Source organism: Anguilla anguilla, chromosome 17, assembly GCF_013347855.1.
Source record: "Anguilla anguilla isolate fAngAng1 chromosome 17, fAngAng1.pri, whole genome shotgun sequence".
NCBI classification, from domain to species: domain Eukaryota; kingdom Metazoa; phylum Chordata; class Actinopteri; order Anguilliformes; family Anguillidae; genus Anguilla; species Anguilla anguilla.
The window spans coordinates 20,965,952-20,982,460 of NC_049217.1; the positions used below are offsets into that span (position 1 = coordinate 20,965,952).

A 16,509-nucleotide genomic window follows, 5' to 3' on the forward strand; every position below is an offset into this window, starting at 1 on the left:
GGAGATGAGAAAAAGGAAAAATAGGTAGTACCTTCTGCAATACCCAGGTAAAACTGTTAACACAGTCACTTATATCTCGGGCAACATTTCTCATATGGCCAGTATGAGAATATATACATCACCGTAACAAAATTTGCTATAGAGATGTTACTGTTTTAAATCCTCCTATTGTCACCTTCCTATCTGAAAAAAACTTCATTTTCTTCTTATTGACAGTCACATCTCTGCAATGGTCTGCTACGTACATTTCTCCTACGGTCAGTTACATTTCAGTAAAGAACTTTAGATTTTTTTCCTACCACCAATTATTACATCTCTGTTGTAGATTCATTGCCACTCCAGTCGTAACTTGCCGTATATTTTTCAGCACTGTAACCTTGTTACAGTCTGTTTGATGATATGTGAGGTGGTATGCCCTTTCGTTGCCTAGGAACTGCCATTTAAAAAAAAAAAAAAAAACTGAAACTAGGTAAACAAACAGGATGAGTGACAAAAAATGTATTCCGCAAATCATTTCCATCGTGAGACACGTTTAATATCTGGCACTGTCTTGAGAGCCATATGAGAGCCATAAATCTGATTAATTCCCGACAGACAGAGTCAAATTTCACACGCCATTTCATTCCGCGGGTTCCTTTCCGCATCAGCGGGCTCCTGTGACCCGTTTGGTTGTGTTTTGGTGGTGAAATTGGGGACTCGTTACAGGAGATTCGCTTGATGTGCCGTTCCCCATTCCTGAGCGCTACGCAGACAACGGGGACATCTTCTGTACGGCAGATCACAGCAGCGACTGTTTATTCAAGTCCACCGCAGCTGCCAGTCTAGGCCAGGCCTCAGCTGCGTACACAGGCTTAACTTCAAAACATTAGTGCCCCAGCACCGTTCCGTACGCTACAATTGGGAAATGAAATGGTGGAATTGTTAATGTACACTTCCTGTGGTCATTTGTATTTGGTTAAATGTTTCTAAACCCAACTGGGCAATAGTGCACAGCAGCGGACGTTAGTTGAGAATATGATTCTCTGCACGATGTCACATGGCGTGTTTTGGCCAATGGCTGACTGCAAAAGGATAATGCAGTGTTTTTATTTTTATTGTTTTTATTAGTGCAGTGGCATTAAATGATGACGAGTACACCCGCTGTCAGGAACTGAGTCAGGCATTTAGTCAATTCAACCAGCTGGCTCGGTAAAGAATGTGTAGATTAAATTATCTCAATGTTCCTCATTTCACGGGAGAGCAGCCTGGTCGATCTCTTTATTTTGGCGTTCCTGCTTTTAACAGCGCGGTGCAAAAGTTATAGCACTGGTAGCAGACAGAGTCGCAGCACCGCGGCTGCATGGCGCTAGTCTCCACATGCAGAGAACATAACCGGCCGCGCTGGATATCACCAGCGGCAAAAAATGTTGTAGCCTGTTTACGCGAATGCGTTTATTTTCAGATGGCGGAGAATGTTTTCCGGGTGTTTTGTTCCACCGGTGATAGCATCGGGGGTTAGCGAAAAAGCAGCTGGTGAAATTTGGGCATCGGGTTTGCGCCTCGCGCTTCCTCTGTTGTTGGGAGAAGGAACGCTCCTCTGCCAGGGAGAGCAGCAGCGCCGGAGGCTGCAGAAACTTTTTATGGACCTCTGAAAACAACTGACATATGCTGACAACACACTGCGGAAATATGCAGTAATATTTACAAGATGACACATATGAACGAACGGTGTAACAGTGCAGATGGCGGGAGAGCTGACAATAGACAGCAATGTCAATTTCAAACCAATAACTGGGATCATTTTTTATCTACTTTATAAGCTAATTAAATAGTAAAACGGCATTAAGCATTTTTTCTTTTATTTATAATGGAATTATGGATGTAATCTTTAGCATACGTATTCAGGATTTGGCAAGCATAGTAACTTACCATAATTTCTTACACTAGTGTTTCAGTGATGCATAAACACTCGCTGGTTTGGTGTTGTTCACCAGGTCTGGCAGTGTTGTGCATGTTCATTAGGTGAACAACGCACGCTCTTATGTTTATTCTAAACTGTAGGCCTATATCGCTCTGGACAAGATCGTCCAATAAATGAACGTAATGTAATACAAGTTTTCTCAGTTTCCTCAGCAAAATTGTGAGCCCACAGATTATTTGAATCTTTGGATAAATGCAGCTTTATTTCCAAGTGCCTACCTTCAGAGAATATTAATTATGTAAAGACCTGCTGTTTGGACCAGTGCATGCTTTGCAGTTTATATGAACATCAAAAAGTAATTTTAGTCATTCTAAAATCGACATGAAAGAATGCATTAATTGCATTGATAACATTAATAAAATATTATTCTGTTGTGAATGTCAGTTAATTATATGCACTAAAAATTGTGCAATTAAATTCCATGATCCATTTCAAGGTATTCAAACAAAATCAATGCAGTTAATTACACGTACAATAGCTAATAATGATTCACTTCCATTTGCACTGAATCCTTAATCAAAAAACCCCCGAAGCAATGTAGTGTAAGCTTAATGCCAATAACATAGGATATAACTAGAATTTATGTATACAAGTGCAAATCTTCAATGTTCACATTACAGATGGCCAGCTTCATGTTGAAGATGTATTACACTAAGCAGAGCATCATATTTGTAATGAGTGGATTAATGAGTTGTTTAAGTGTCTAATGGAGAAAGCAGCAGGAGGCCTGTCTCACCTGCTGGTCAATGCCCACTGCGTCTAGGCCGTGATACATGATGTTGACCCAGCCGTCCTTGGAAGCCAGTACAAACAGGGACATCAGTGCCTGTAGTGCAGACCAGAGACACACAGACACACAGCCACCCGAGGCCATAAACACAAACACACACACACATATACGTGTACACAGACCCACACATCCACATGTACACATACACAAAATACATACACACACAAATACAAACAGCCACCCAAGGCCATAAACACATGCACACACACACACACACGCACACACACAGACAGCCACCCGAGGCCATAAACACACACACACACACGCACACAAATGCAGATAATCAAATGCACACACAAACACATGCACACACAAAACAATATGCACGCACACAAAGACGTGGACCGGCACACACACCAATAAGCACACACACACACATACATACACACACATGAACACACACCATACATGGCATTAACACACACGCACACAAACACAAAAAGGCAAATGTTTGTTCAGTATTTTAAAGATGTATCTGAAAGATGCTGTTGAGCGTGATCCTTCTGGTGAAGGATGAAGATAGAGGAACACACCTGGCCTAGGTTGTCAAAGTTGTACTTATGATGGACCCACTTATAATTGGCCAAGAGGCAGTCAGACTTGTTGGTGATATTTTTCACATCAGGACTGTGGCAGTAGAAGAACTTTCCTTTAAAGAGCTGAGGACAGAAAGAGCATTGATGCTACTTACATCTTCTGAAATCGCTATTACATATGAATTAATACATTATATTATCATAGAGAGAGAGAGAGACAGAGAAAGAGAGAAAGAGAGAGGAAGAAAAGGAAGCAGACAAAGAGAGACACCGTACCTGGACCCCCAGAATGCCAAAGATGATGAAGAAAGCGCAGCAGATTAATACAATGTTTCCAATTGGCTTGAGAGAGGTGATCAGAGTCTCCACTACAAGCTTCAACCCTGGCGCACGACTGATGACCCTGAAGAAAGTTAATTATTTTAATCAATCACTCAATAAACCAATCAGTCTCTTACTCACATAATCAATGCACCATTAATTCATTCAATCAACTAATCAAACAATCAATCGACCAAATAATCAGCCATTTCCATTTTAAATAATTACTTTCACTGTGTTGTGATTTACAACATTTCCCTACAGTTCCTCTCCCTACCTGAGAGGGCGCAGTGTGCGAAGCAGCCTGAGAACACGGAGCACCCCCAGGATCTTGGCACCACCCGCCATGGACACCACAATGTCAATAAGCGACACAAAGACAAGGAAACCATCCAGAACGTTCCAGCTGCTGCGCAAATAGGCCTGCTCTCCCAGGTACAGGCCCATCGACACCACCTTGAGCCAAAAGGTTGAGAGATAGCAACTGTCAGGATTACCTGTTCAATTTCACCAGCCGTAAGTGTTTTCATAGCATGGCTTCGTTTTCATGCTGAAGACAGACACAGAAAGAGAGAGAGAGTGAGAGATAGAGAAAGAGAGGGAGAGAGAGAGAGTAAGCTGGCGGGAGAGAGAATTGCTTGTCTTCAAAGATTTGGGTTCAAAAGATGGCATCCGAGAACTTGAGAGAGAGGGAAAGGAGGGGGGGAGAGGGAAAGAAAGGAAGAGAAATTCCTGACAGCTGCCAGGTCACAGGTGCCTCAGCTGCAAGCTTTGACACTAACGAGATGTGTGACACAGTGACTCAGAGAGAGGGAACAGCTTCCAACAGGGAGGGTTAGAAGCTGTAATATCTGACTCTGTGCCAGGCTCCAGAGAGAGGGAACATTCTCTGCAGTCAGACCTGAGGAATGGGGAAAACATCAACCCAGCACAGACACATGCCTCCACCCCTGACTGGCTCAGCCCCAGTGTCACAACACTAACCATCAACTGACAACGCGTGCTTATTCTTTTCTGAAAGTGCAGCATGTGCAGCATTTTCACGAAATGAAAGGTTTTCTCTCCATGACATGTAACATCATTCTGTCCCGTTTACTTACATTAGGGCTGAGTTAAACAAGGTGAGCATTCACAAACGTTTGACAGGGTATTGAAGCTTTTTTTCCTTTAAGCTTATATTCCCCACTAACATTTGCCAACGTTAGCTAACTGTGAAAATGCAGCGCAAGGTGAACAGAAATAGCTGTCGAAGGAGCAACCTCTGCACATGTAGCGGAGAATGCTACAAGTCGATCATCATGCAACTGCCTTATTTCAATCTCACAATCTCATAAGCAGTTCTTCAGAAAAATAGTGATCCGATTCTCATATTTGAAGCTAACTATCTATCATAGCTCACAGTAACACTGTAAAACTTTAGCTAGTTAAATTTACTTTGCAGCTTGCTAAGAATTCAAGTATCATTTTATGATTACTTACCATTGCTAGCCAACCTCAAAAAGACCAATACTGTTGCTAAGTATAAATATTTATGCAGCAATCATCTGCCTGCAAAGTCTAATATCTTGGAAGCTGTCTCTCCCAGGACCAACATGGTTGCCACCCCTGACCTATACTGTACATATTCCGATGAGGAAATGTTTCTGGTAAGAACGGGAGGCACATTTGCCCATATACCCACAAACTGCATTCTGTGTCCTGTGTTCTGTACTCCTAATAATATATTCAGCTGAGGAGGTATCTGTGAGCCTGATCTTTAGAGTTAAACAGCCCAGAAAGACTGATGGTCAACTGCGGTTGGAAAAGAAACTTCGTCCAATTAATATCACCGAGAAACTGCCATCGTCGGAGATGGAGAGCAAGGGAATGAGGTAGAGAGAGAGAGAGAGAGAAAGTAGAAATGTCAGAATTAATGATATACCACAATGTTTACTTCTATGAGTGTCTATACAATCCTTGCTCCTTACAAGCTTCTGAAAGTGTGCCGGTTTATGAATAAAAGAGAATTTATTGCATACTATATCGGTTGTGTAAAAATGCCTGGAAAAATGCCTACGATAAAATATTCAGATGTAAAAATGTGTCTGGAGTGAATTTAAGGAGGAACATTCTTCAGCTGAACTTTATATTAGCTATCGAGCGCAAAAATGCTGAAATTTAGTTCAGCTGCCATAGGCCTTTGTCATTTAAACTAGTAAGTGCAAACAATATGGAGCACCAGGAAAAGAGCCTGCTTCCAGCCTTCTTGCATCATGCAGGGGCAGCAGTGCTATATAATGGTTAAGGAGCTGGGTTTGTAACTCCAAGATTGTGTGTTTGGTTCCCAACTGCCATGCTGCCCTTGGGCCAGGCATTAAACCTGAACAGCTTCAGCAAACGTCCAGCTGTATGAACATCACACTTATCACACGGCAATGAACGCCATGCGGAGAGGTTATCTTTGTTCTCGGAGAAGTCTTGCCTTTAGGGTCATCTCTCCCACAAAGATGGCGGTGAACACGTAGTTGGAGATGGTGAGGAAGACTCGTTCCTGCAAAGGGAGACAACGGCGCGTGAATTTGCAGTGCCCCACCCCATCCGTACCAGCAGCAATCAGGCCAGACTCCCATCACACTCCCGGAAGGAGACATCCCATCAAACCACTCCAAACAAATTTTAGCGAACATTTTAATTTTTTGTTTCTAAAGCAGCATTTTTCACGAATATCAATAAGCCCACCACCTCATATTACATGAGAGTACATTTATTTAGCAGATGCTCTTATCCCGAGCAACTTACAGTGAAGGAGACAATAGGTGCAGTCACCTGATTAAAATGATAGTGCCAGACTCGGATAACAAAATTGCCAAATGCAACATCACAGAAACAATAGCGCAAGTTAACTCTGCTAAGCAAGAACCAAAATACAGATTGTAAATGCAGATTCTATATGCAGATCACATCAATAATACCGTAATGCTTTGAGTATAAGTAAAGCATGTTATAAATAAAATGTATTATTATTATTAATAATAATAAGGTGTAAAAACATAAAACCATAGAAACATCATAACCTGAATTAGTCCAAATGTGGTAATGCAAGGGGACACAATATGTTGCAACAGGTGTGTAAATTCGGTGAGGCACCATAGAGGTCAAAGTGAATGTGCCCCCTGTTTCTGGGCTGCTGGTCCTGACTCACCAGGCTGCCCTGATGGATCTTGGGTCTCTCCAGGGCCACAGTGATGCAGTTGGAGAAGATAAAGGCCAGCACAATGTAATCAAACAGCTTGTGAGCAATGATGGACTGACAGAGCAGCCTGAACCTGATAGAGCAGGAAGAGAGGAAGAGAGAGGGATGAGGGAGGGAGAGAGGGTGAGATGCCATTCTCTTCAAGTAAATCCCAAGAGTTAGGGTTTCACAAGGAAGCAGCAGGCTCAGCAGGCTCAGAAGGGGAATTTGACTGTGCGCATATACAAACACATAGCTAAAACACAGACTCTCTCTCGCTTTCTCTCTCTGTATCTCTCCGACACACACATGCACACACACGCGCATGCACACGAACACACATACACACACGCCCACACACACACATCCGTACACACACCCACCCGTGCACACACACACACACACACACACACACACGCACACACATACACACACCCATGCACACACACACACACACACACACATCCGTGCACACATATACACACACACGCACGCCCACACACACACATCCGTACACACACCCACCCGTGCACACACACACACACACACACACACACGCACACACATACACACACCCATGCACACACACACACACACACACACACACATACACACACACATCCGTGCACACATACACACACACACACACACACACACACACACACACCCGTGCACGCTCACACACACACACACACACACACACGCACACACACTCCCATGTGCACCAAATCACCCTCAGGGTATTACCCTCCTACCATTTCAAAGTATCTGACATACAGTTATATTTGCGGGCTGCAGTAAGATTTAATACATTCAGCAATATCCCTCCATCGGGGACAAGCCAATCAGGGGTCAGGGAGCTGAACTACAATATGAAAAAAAACCAACCAACGTCATTTTCTGAACTGCATTAAAAACTCTACCTTGATCAATAACCCATTTTTCCCCTAAAGATGGACCTGCGTGTTTCCAGCGTGGAAAGTCAAGTCATAGAGAGATCTTTTTCCAGCCTCTACAGCCCGGAGACCACCCCCCCGCCCCCCCATCCTACTGATAAACAGGGAGAGGGCACGACACCTGCTTTCTTTAGAAAGTGATCAATACGGTAATGAAGACGCTTTCTGAAGACTTGCCAATCTGTCCCAGCCATCGATCTCTAAAGAAGCTCCGGGGCTCTCATAACTGCCTCTGCAAGGACTCCTGTCAAGTCCGCTCGGCCTGTGAAGTCAGCTTCTCTATTCCCCCCGCTGGCTCCAGCCCTTCAGATCAGCTCTACCTGTCTGAGAGGTTGTGACAGGGAGCTGTGTATGATAGCGAGGTTAAGACCTGCCCACAGGGGCCCCTGCTGGTCCTGGGTCTCCTCTCAGACAGCTGACAGGAGGAAGAGGCGTGCTTTCGGGGCGCCGGTGCGGCTTTGGGGCGGAGGAGGGCGGGGCCGAGGGGATGGAGAGGCGGGACTGACCTGTTCTGGGGGGAGAAGAGGTAGACAGACCAGTCCCCCCTCGCCTCACACCATTCGGGCCGGTACACCTCCATCATCTTCTGGATTCGGAAGCACAGACTCTGGGGGTGGGTATGCACCACAATTAATCAGTGCGTTTATGTCAGTGTGTTTTATATATGATACAACCACTGATCAACTACAGTTCTGTTAAGCTCCACCTGTAATAAACTACACCTCTGTTAATCTATACCTGTAATAAACTACACCTCTGTTAAGCTCAACCTGTAATAAACTATACCTCTGTTAAACCACACATGTAAAGTACTAATCCACTAAACAGAACTGGCAATAAACTACACCTCTGGAAAACCACACAGCAAGCCATCAAAAAAAGTTTTTTTCTATTGATATTCATATTCTTATTCATATAAGATATAGAATCCAGTGATCATCTTCTCATGGTAGAAGGTGTCAGATATGCAATGTTTGGCCCTGCATTAACTGATCTCACAGAGATGTAGTCAATTTCATCCTTACCTCATTACCTCAAGTACTTTTGAATATAATGACTTAAAGGCCCATACTTTCAGCTGGATTCGTTGGGAAATTATGTGATACAAATTTTGAGCAGCTTTCTGTAATTATTTGGCCACTGTGTCTATTACAACCAATTTAAAACTCTTCACAGGTTCATTACTTTTTTCTCATTTATTATTTACCCATGCAGCAGACCATTTTATCTAATATCACACAACATAAACAAAGATTTAATGATTTGTTCTTGAGAGGTTAACAAACACAGGAACACTGTATAAAGCAGTTTCACAGTCCCCTTGTGCTAGGCACTGATGAAACTCAATAATACATCCCTCACCACCTCAGACAAAATATCAATATTACATCTGCATTCATGAACCAGCTCTACCTATAAGAGTCAATCCACAGTCACTTTGCAAACACAGATTACAAGACCATATCTGCAATCACCTTTTGAAATCACTGATAAATAATTGCAGGTAAGTCTTCTCCAACAACAGCAAAAAGGTCATGAGTAAATATTCAGAGATCTCTCAAAACCACAAATATATTTAAAAGTAACTATCATGTAAATATTCCCAGTAAAAAAATTAAAAGACCAAATCCATTGTAACCTAATTAATCGCAGGTAAAATGACAGTGAAAATCTATGGTTACTGCAGGTACAGTAACTGCAGGTAAATCTATGGTCACCTCATTAACTGCAGGTAAAATATCTATGGTCACCTCGTTAACCGCAGATAAAATGTAAGTGAAAATCTATGGTCATCTCATTAACAGCAAGCAAATCTATGGCTGTTTCCCAGAACCACCAAATAAATCTTGCTGAGGGCATGGACTCACATAGTCGACCTCCTCCTCCAGCTCCTCCCTCTCCTTGCGAGTGTTGAGCTGTGGGAAGACCTCCCCCAGGAGGGATGGTTGTGGGGTGTAGGTCTTCCCGTTGCAGTCCTGGTGCTCGCCGACCCCCCCTGGCCCCCCCAGGCCCCCAGAGAAGCTCTTCTTGCGGGGCAGGGAGTGCAGGGGGGGCGGCCCGGGGACCTGCAGAAGTTCTGGAAGCTCCAGGGAGAGGGCCCGTCTGTCCCGACGGGGGGCAAAGTGCCGGGACAGCAGCGGGGGGGGCGGCAGGGGCAGGGGCAGGGGCGGAGGGGAGAGGAGGGACTCGTGTTCGCCGGGGTGCGAGTGAGTGCTTCGAACCCTGAGGCTGCCCCCTCCCACCCCCGTCCCCAGCCCCCGGGACGTCCTGCTAAGGCTGTTCCAGCTGGACCTCCGGCTCCAGGCGGTCTGGATAGGAGGGTGCCCCCAGCTGTGGTAGACGGAACTGCGTCCGGGGCACTGAAACAGACAGAGAGGCAGGAGACGACATATCTGTGAATGAATCCTGGCCCTCTTATCACGTTTCTAGAAAGAAGGCTTTCTAATTAAGCCTTTAATATGCATGAATGTGAATATATGAAATGTTAATTCTTAAGGGTGTGAGGAGACAAAGGATCCTATTTAAAGAACATAGTGCCAAACAGGCTTACTGCTACCACAGTTTGACACCATATTAATTTCTTAATTTATTAAACATTTTTACAACTGAGACTTGAAACTTATGATGACAAGCAGGGCTGTATATGACAGTGACTGGCCTGCAAAGGCAGATTTCTGGATTACTGTGACATTGAGACTGTGAGGGCACAGCAGCTTTCAGAAGTCACGGGTCTCTCCGGAACCTGGACAATGGCAATCATCCAAGAAGACTGCAGCAGATCATTAACTGAATTATCTGGAGGGAATATCATCATCTTTCCTGGTGATCCAGGAGAAAAATGAATGGATCTCCTCCAGGAGTGAAAATGGCCCCTCTGCCCCCCTGCACCCCATTAACTGTTGTTAACACATATTTTAGCATGCGTTATAGTCTGTGGCACTACAAATTACCCACCACTCAATCAATCAATCAATCAATCAATTGTGTACAATCCTATTTACAAACAGGTTTTCCTACAGCACTCCATAAGTTCTCCAGAAGGGAAGAAAACCCTCTCCTGCCCAGCCAAAGTGGGCCTGAGAAGCCGGCCAGAGGCTGCCACACTCACCAGAGACCGCTGCTCCACGTTAGCGCCCAGGGAGCTCACGCTGCTCTTACGCGGCTCCAGGGCCAGGGCCAGCCGCTCGCCTGGATACGCCCCCCTGGCGCCGGGGGCCGGCGGCGGCTCCAGGTGCCCGTTGGGGGTCAAGGTGCAAATCTTTGGATCTGAGGAACACAAAGGGAAGATTTACTCTCTGTCCAGATGAAATCAAATCCCTTTTGTTTGGTTGTCCATTACACGAAAAGCAACTATGTGGCTCGATTTTTGACCTCTCTAGGGTGCGGAGTGGATACATCTGGGACCGAGCACCTCTCTGTGTGGTGAGGTGGGGTGAGCTTCGGCATTGTCACGCAATACATCACCAGGCAAACCACAGATGAATATTGTTATCTATGAATATAGTGCCATATGGCATACATATTATAGTATGTGTATGTTGTTGTTTATGTTGTATGCATGTATAATATGTGTGTATAAGTTAACAGGCTGTAGAGCTGATTGTTTTTTTAAAATTATTATTATTATTATTATTATTATTATTATTATTCTTCTTCTTCTTCTTCTTCTTCTTGTTATTATTCTTGTTGTTGTTGTTTGTAACATTTTCATTGGTAACACAGTGTATGCCATGAAATTGGAGTAAAACACCTTGAAATTTCAAATTGACAAAAATTGAGAGGGAGAGGGGAGGTCTGGAGGGGAAGTGAGAGAAAGAAAGAAAGAGAGAGAGAAAGAGGGAGGATGCCAAAAACATTTTTTGTATTTTCCCCCTTTTCTTTTTGTGATTATTAGTTCTCATTTCATGCCTTTAACGTTTTTCAGACCAAACTTCAGCAATATGTTGTAATGTCATGCCAATAAAGCATTCTTGAATTGAATTGAACTGCGAGGGAGACAGGGTGAACGAGAGAGAGAGAGAGGGTGAGAGAGATGGAGAGAGAGACTTCAGTGCCAGCACCCTCGTTACCAGTTTGACCACGTATCAAACAGCCACTCCCTCACAGTAAACCAAATGACCTTCTGCACGTCAAATAAGGAGAGTGCAGGCACGGTAAGAGTGTACGTATGTATCAGAATGAGAAGCATATGTTAAGTAGTCAAATAAGCTGAGAAGTCATGATGTTTAATCAAGGACACGTATTAAGAAACCTGTCATGAAGGGGAATGCGGACCTGAGGAGAGAACCCTACCAGAGAGATGTAGTGGATCTTTCTGCTTCTCGGCCTCCTCATAGTTTATTGAAGACCTCTCATCGTCCGAGTAGGATCGATTAGCATCCCCCTGTCACAGGTACAGAGTGAGAAGGAAAGAAAAGGGAAATGAGGTAGAAAACTCCTCACAGAGGATGAGGTTGAGTTCATTCTCTGACAGTAATCAGAAAAAAGAAATTACTTAAGACTTGAGCCACCATCCTTACGACTATAATGTAAATTAGGTGCTGGTATTTAATTTAACCACATATATTTTAAAGTTAAAAAAAAAATTAAACTTGTTTAATGAGATGTTTCAATGGTTTTTCCCTGACCGTGACTGAGGGAAAAACTGTTACGCAACAAGAAGATGAGAAAGCTAGCAGTTGGGATTATGGCTGATATAAAGAGTCAAATTCTGCGGAGCTGAGATTTGGGGTCGAGCAGCTCACCTCAGCCTGGAACCCCTCCACCAGGATGGCCACCAGCAGGTTGAACAGGACGTAGTTCCCAAAGGTCATCAAGGCCACAAAGTACAGAGCAGCCAGGGAGGAGGTGGAGGCCATGCCATTATACAGAACCACGTTCCAGTCCTCCTGAGTCAGAATCTATGGACACACATACACACTGTAATACAGAACCATATTCCAGTTCTCCTGAGTTAGGATCTACAGACGCACACGCACACGCACAAACATGCATGCACACACACACACACACACACTGTTATACTGAACCAAGTTCCAGTCATCTTGAGCTAGGATCTACACGTACGCACACACATGGACACAGTATCACATTCAAATCTTCTAATTCAGGATCTACATGCATGTATGCATGTGCTCATGCACGCACACAGGCACACACACACACACACACACACACACAAATGCAGTTGCACTGCATGTTCCAGAAGGGCTGAGCAAGCGCTCTCACTCTGTACCTGAAACACAGTGACGATGGCCCACAGCAAGGAGTCAAAGTTCTTCCTGTCTGGGACAGTGTCCCCAGCCTCTGTCTTCAGGCTGAACTTACAGCCAAATATGTGCATTCCCAGGATACTGAGTTCAGAGAGAGTGATCACTATCAATAACAATAATAATAACAATAATAATACTTATAATAATAATAAACTATTTCAAATTTTACCAATGTCCATTTATCTTTTATGCAAGTTACTTTTTCATCTTTTCATGCTTTGGCAATACTCATAATCAGTTACGGCAACAAAGCACTGAGAGAAATAATAATAGAGAGAGAGCAAGCGAGAGGCAGAGGTGGAGATACAGAGGGATAAGGGGAGGAAGAGTAGGAGAAGGAAATAATTACAATAATAAAGTGAATAGGAGAGGCCGAATTCTCCACATTTCTTATCTACGTTTACAGCTCGCTGGATGAAACTGACCTGGGGACAATGAGCACTAAAAGGACGTCAACACCAAGACTACACTAATGGGGAAGAAAGACCTCAAACTCACACCAAGGCAGGCGGTGGAGTGGAGAGGGGGAGGAGCGGAGCACTCGGAAACTTTCCCTTTAAATAAACCTGTCCCTCAGCTCAAGGGCGTGACCTCTGGCCGCAGAGACGGACGTTTAGGTCGCTCGGGGCGTGTGAGGTATGAAGACAAATAGCAGGGCATTACTGGTGCTGCAGGCCCGGCCGCTGAACCATCCGTCTCAATGCACTTATGCGCAATTTGACGGCAGTGGCCGGGGCGCAAGCTCAATGCATTCTGGGAGCCTGTGCGCCACTGCAGGCTCTCCATCAATCTGACTGATTGGGCAATGTAGTCCACTCCCGATAAGCTGCATAAACTCGGGACCGCTGAAACACTGTGTGCTCAACCCATGGCTTACACTTAACAGGAGCAAGCAGAGTCATCGGTTGCTCGCAGCTCTGTTCGAAACAAGGCTTGGCATTTAAATGGATTTTGCAATTATCCAGTACATGGCTACAGGAGTCAGAACACCATTCCTCATGAACCTGTTAGGTAATTAGTAGGGGCGGGACTTTGTTGTCGTCACCTTTCGCATAGAGGTTCCACCAATCGATGAGTACATTGGTAACATGAAATAGTGAAACATGAAATACTAATGGTAGTTGGTGGATACTTTCAGGCTATACTTCCAGGGTCTGTGACAGTTGCCACGAAGTATAGGCAGAAGTTATCCAGGAGGAAGCTCATAACGACAACCATCCTATCCATATTTCACAGGCACTGAAACAGATGTATCACACCTGAAAATGAAGATGAAGAGCATCAGCAGCATGCAGAAGGTGGCCACGTTGTCCATGGTCTTCATCAGGACCACCAGCTGCCGACGCAGCGCCGGCATGAAGCGCACCAGCTTGATCACACGCAGCAGCCGGAACGTTCTGAGCACCGACAGGCCCCCGTCAGACTGCCAGATGATCTCACACACACTGCAGCGGGGGCAGAGAAAGAGAGAGAGAGAGAGAAAGACAGAGACATGTATAGAGTCCTCCCATATGCACACCCTAGCTGATTGAGCATCAACTCTGGATGTAAACAGCTATTGCTAAACATTTTGGTGACAAGCATTCTTTAGTCACAGTCCATTACTCAAAAAAAGGCAATGATTCGAGTCCTCAGGCCAATATACTCTGTTACTGAGCTGTTACACAGTCCATTTCCCTAAAAACCTGCACTGAACACAGGCTGTTATTTCATTCTCTATGTAGCCCATCACGGTCACATCTTAGACCTCTACTTCCCCCACCTCTGACCCATGACCCCAGGTCACAGACCTGATGATGACGATGATGCCGTCAAAGATGTTGTAGGGGTTGCGTAGGTAGCTGAAGAAACCAAAGGCGGTGAGCTTGAGGATCATCTCCAGAGTGAACATGCTGGTGAAGACAATGTTACTGATCTCCAGAACATTGGTCAGCTGATCTGGCTGAAAAGAGAGAGAGAGAGAGAGAGAATTTATCCAATGCATTTTATCTATTTTATTTTATACTGTATACTTTTTTAAAATTATTTTTTCATTACATTACTGGCATTTGGCAATAGCATAAGTATGCAATTTCTAAATCAAATTTAGAAATCAAATCCAGATTGTACTTAGCTGTATTATAATTACAAAAACAAAGATGCCTACATGTTTTAATGTAGGCATTTGTATATGCCACTGAGCATAGTCATAGCGCTGATACAGTATGTGTCATAGTTTACATTTTTTTAACATACTTTTGCAGCGCTCCACAGGTTGTCTTGCTGTTAAAGCATTATTGAATTGAATTGAACGGAACAAGAGAAGGAAAACAAAACACAAAAACACAAAGGGATATCCACTGTATAAAAATGCCATCACACTTTGTGATTGAGGTGAGACTGAGACGCAGTGTGACTGAACCACTGCAAGGGCCCCAGAGAGACAGACGCAGTGAGCAGGGCCGGAGGGGAACAGAGAGAACTATTACTGCTCTAAGCCTGAGAAGATCGCGCACGCAGAGACACTGAGGGTCTGTACCGCGGAACAATGACAACAGGAGAGGGAGAGAGAGGGAGGGTGCCATTACAGCTCTTTGAGGAGATCTCGCTCTCTCTCCCTCTCTCCTTTTCTTTTCTTCCCTCCTGCCTCCCCTCCCCTTTGTCTGGTTATCGGGCCTTTCCATTTCGCGGCGATCAATAGCCCTCCATTGATCCGCTTCAGCGGTACGAAATCCGGGTCCGCGTCCGGAATCTTCCAGCGTCGGGGGAAGCGGGAGCGGCGGCGGCGGCGGCGGCGGCGGCGGCGGCGGCGGCGGCGCAGAGCCGCGGGGTATCGACGCGCCTAACAGGCTCGCTAATGGCCGACCGGCACGCAGACAAACACCCCCGTCTGTCTGCCACTCCGCAGCCCCGCCCCGCCCCGACACCCCGCCTTCCTCCCTGGCGCTGTGGCCCCGCCCTGTCCGGGCCAGCGGCGTAGCAGAACGGCCACCGAGGTTCCGGGTTCGATTCCCAGGCGGGGTGATGCTGTCGCACCCTTGAGCAGCTCTACAAACGGACTGTAGGTAAAGGAAACCAGAGCAAGTCTGACAATATGACGTGTTTTCACGAGCGATGCTCGCTCGTAGGCTGGGCTCCATCACTTTGAGCACTATTACTCATACGCTCAGTGTTAAGCACATCGAGCAAAGCACGAGAATGAAAGCATATCAATAAAGACATGATGATGTTTTTCTCACCCCTCCCTTTCGGCAATCTTTAGAGTGGGGGGCTGTCTCCTCCAATCGGGCCCTAGACCCCCCCCACCCCCCCCCCCCTCCCTCCCCTAACACCTCCCTCAGGGGGTGGTTCTGTCAGCCCGGTTCTGGGTGGCGGGTGGGAGCTGTGCCTGCTTCCATTCAGCCCGTTTGTTTTTTTTAATCTGAAGAGGGGCCTCTGGCGGTGGAATGGGAAATGTGGGCGTGGCGGAGAGACCGGTGGGCG

At 45.3% G+C, this 16,509-nt stretch overlaps 1 protein-coding gene across 3 annotated transcripts in view; it reads right to left on the bottom strand.

Annotated features, from left to right (window-relative positions):
- Positions 1-16,509, bottom strand: part of LOC118216977 (voltage-dependent T-type calcium channel subunit alpha-1I-like) — a 217,843-nt gene that overhangs the window by 46,878 nt on the left and 154,456 nt on the right. For all 3 annotated transcript variants that reach the window (XR_004763109.1, XM_035398673.1, XM_035398672.1), the window contains exons 11-24: positions 14,838-14,989; positions 14,307-14,492; positions 13,011-13,128; positions 12,520-12,675; positions 12,068-12,158; positions 10,884-11,041; positions 9,643-10,134; positions 8,281-8,381; positions 6,789-6,912; positions 6,069-6,137; positions 3,885-4,063; positions 3,563-3,689; positions 3,284-3,409; positions 2,697-2,786 (exon numbers count right to left, since the gene is read on the bottom strand). Coding sequence is in view for 2 of the 3 variants with exons in the window: in XM_035398673.1 (XP_035254564.1) it covers positions 2,697-2,786; positions 3,284-3,409; positions 3,563-3,689; positions 3,885-4,063; positions 6,069-6,137; positions 6,789-6,912; positions 8,281-8,381; positions 9,643-10,134; positions 10,884-11,041; positions 12,068-12,158; positions 12,520-12,675; positions 13,011-13,128; positions 14,307-14,492; positions 14,838-14,989 (2,169 nt within the window). In the remaining variant the exon portion in view is untranslated. The remainder of the gene's footprint in view (positions 1-2,696; positions 2,787-3,283; positions 3,410-3,562; positions 3,690-3,884; positions 4,064-6,068; positions 6,138-6,788; positions 6,913-8,280; positions 8,382-9,642; positions 10,135-10,883; positions 11,042-12,067; positions 12,159-12,519; positions 12,676-13,010; positions 13,129-14,306; positions 14,493-14,837; positions 14,990-16,509) is intronic.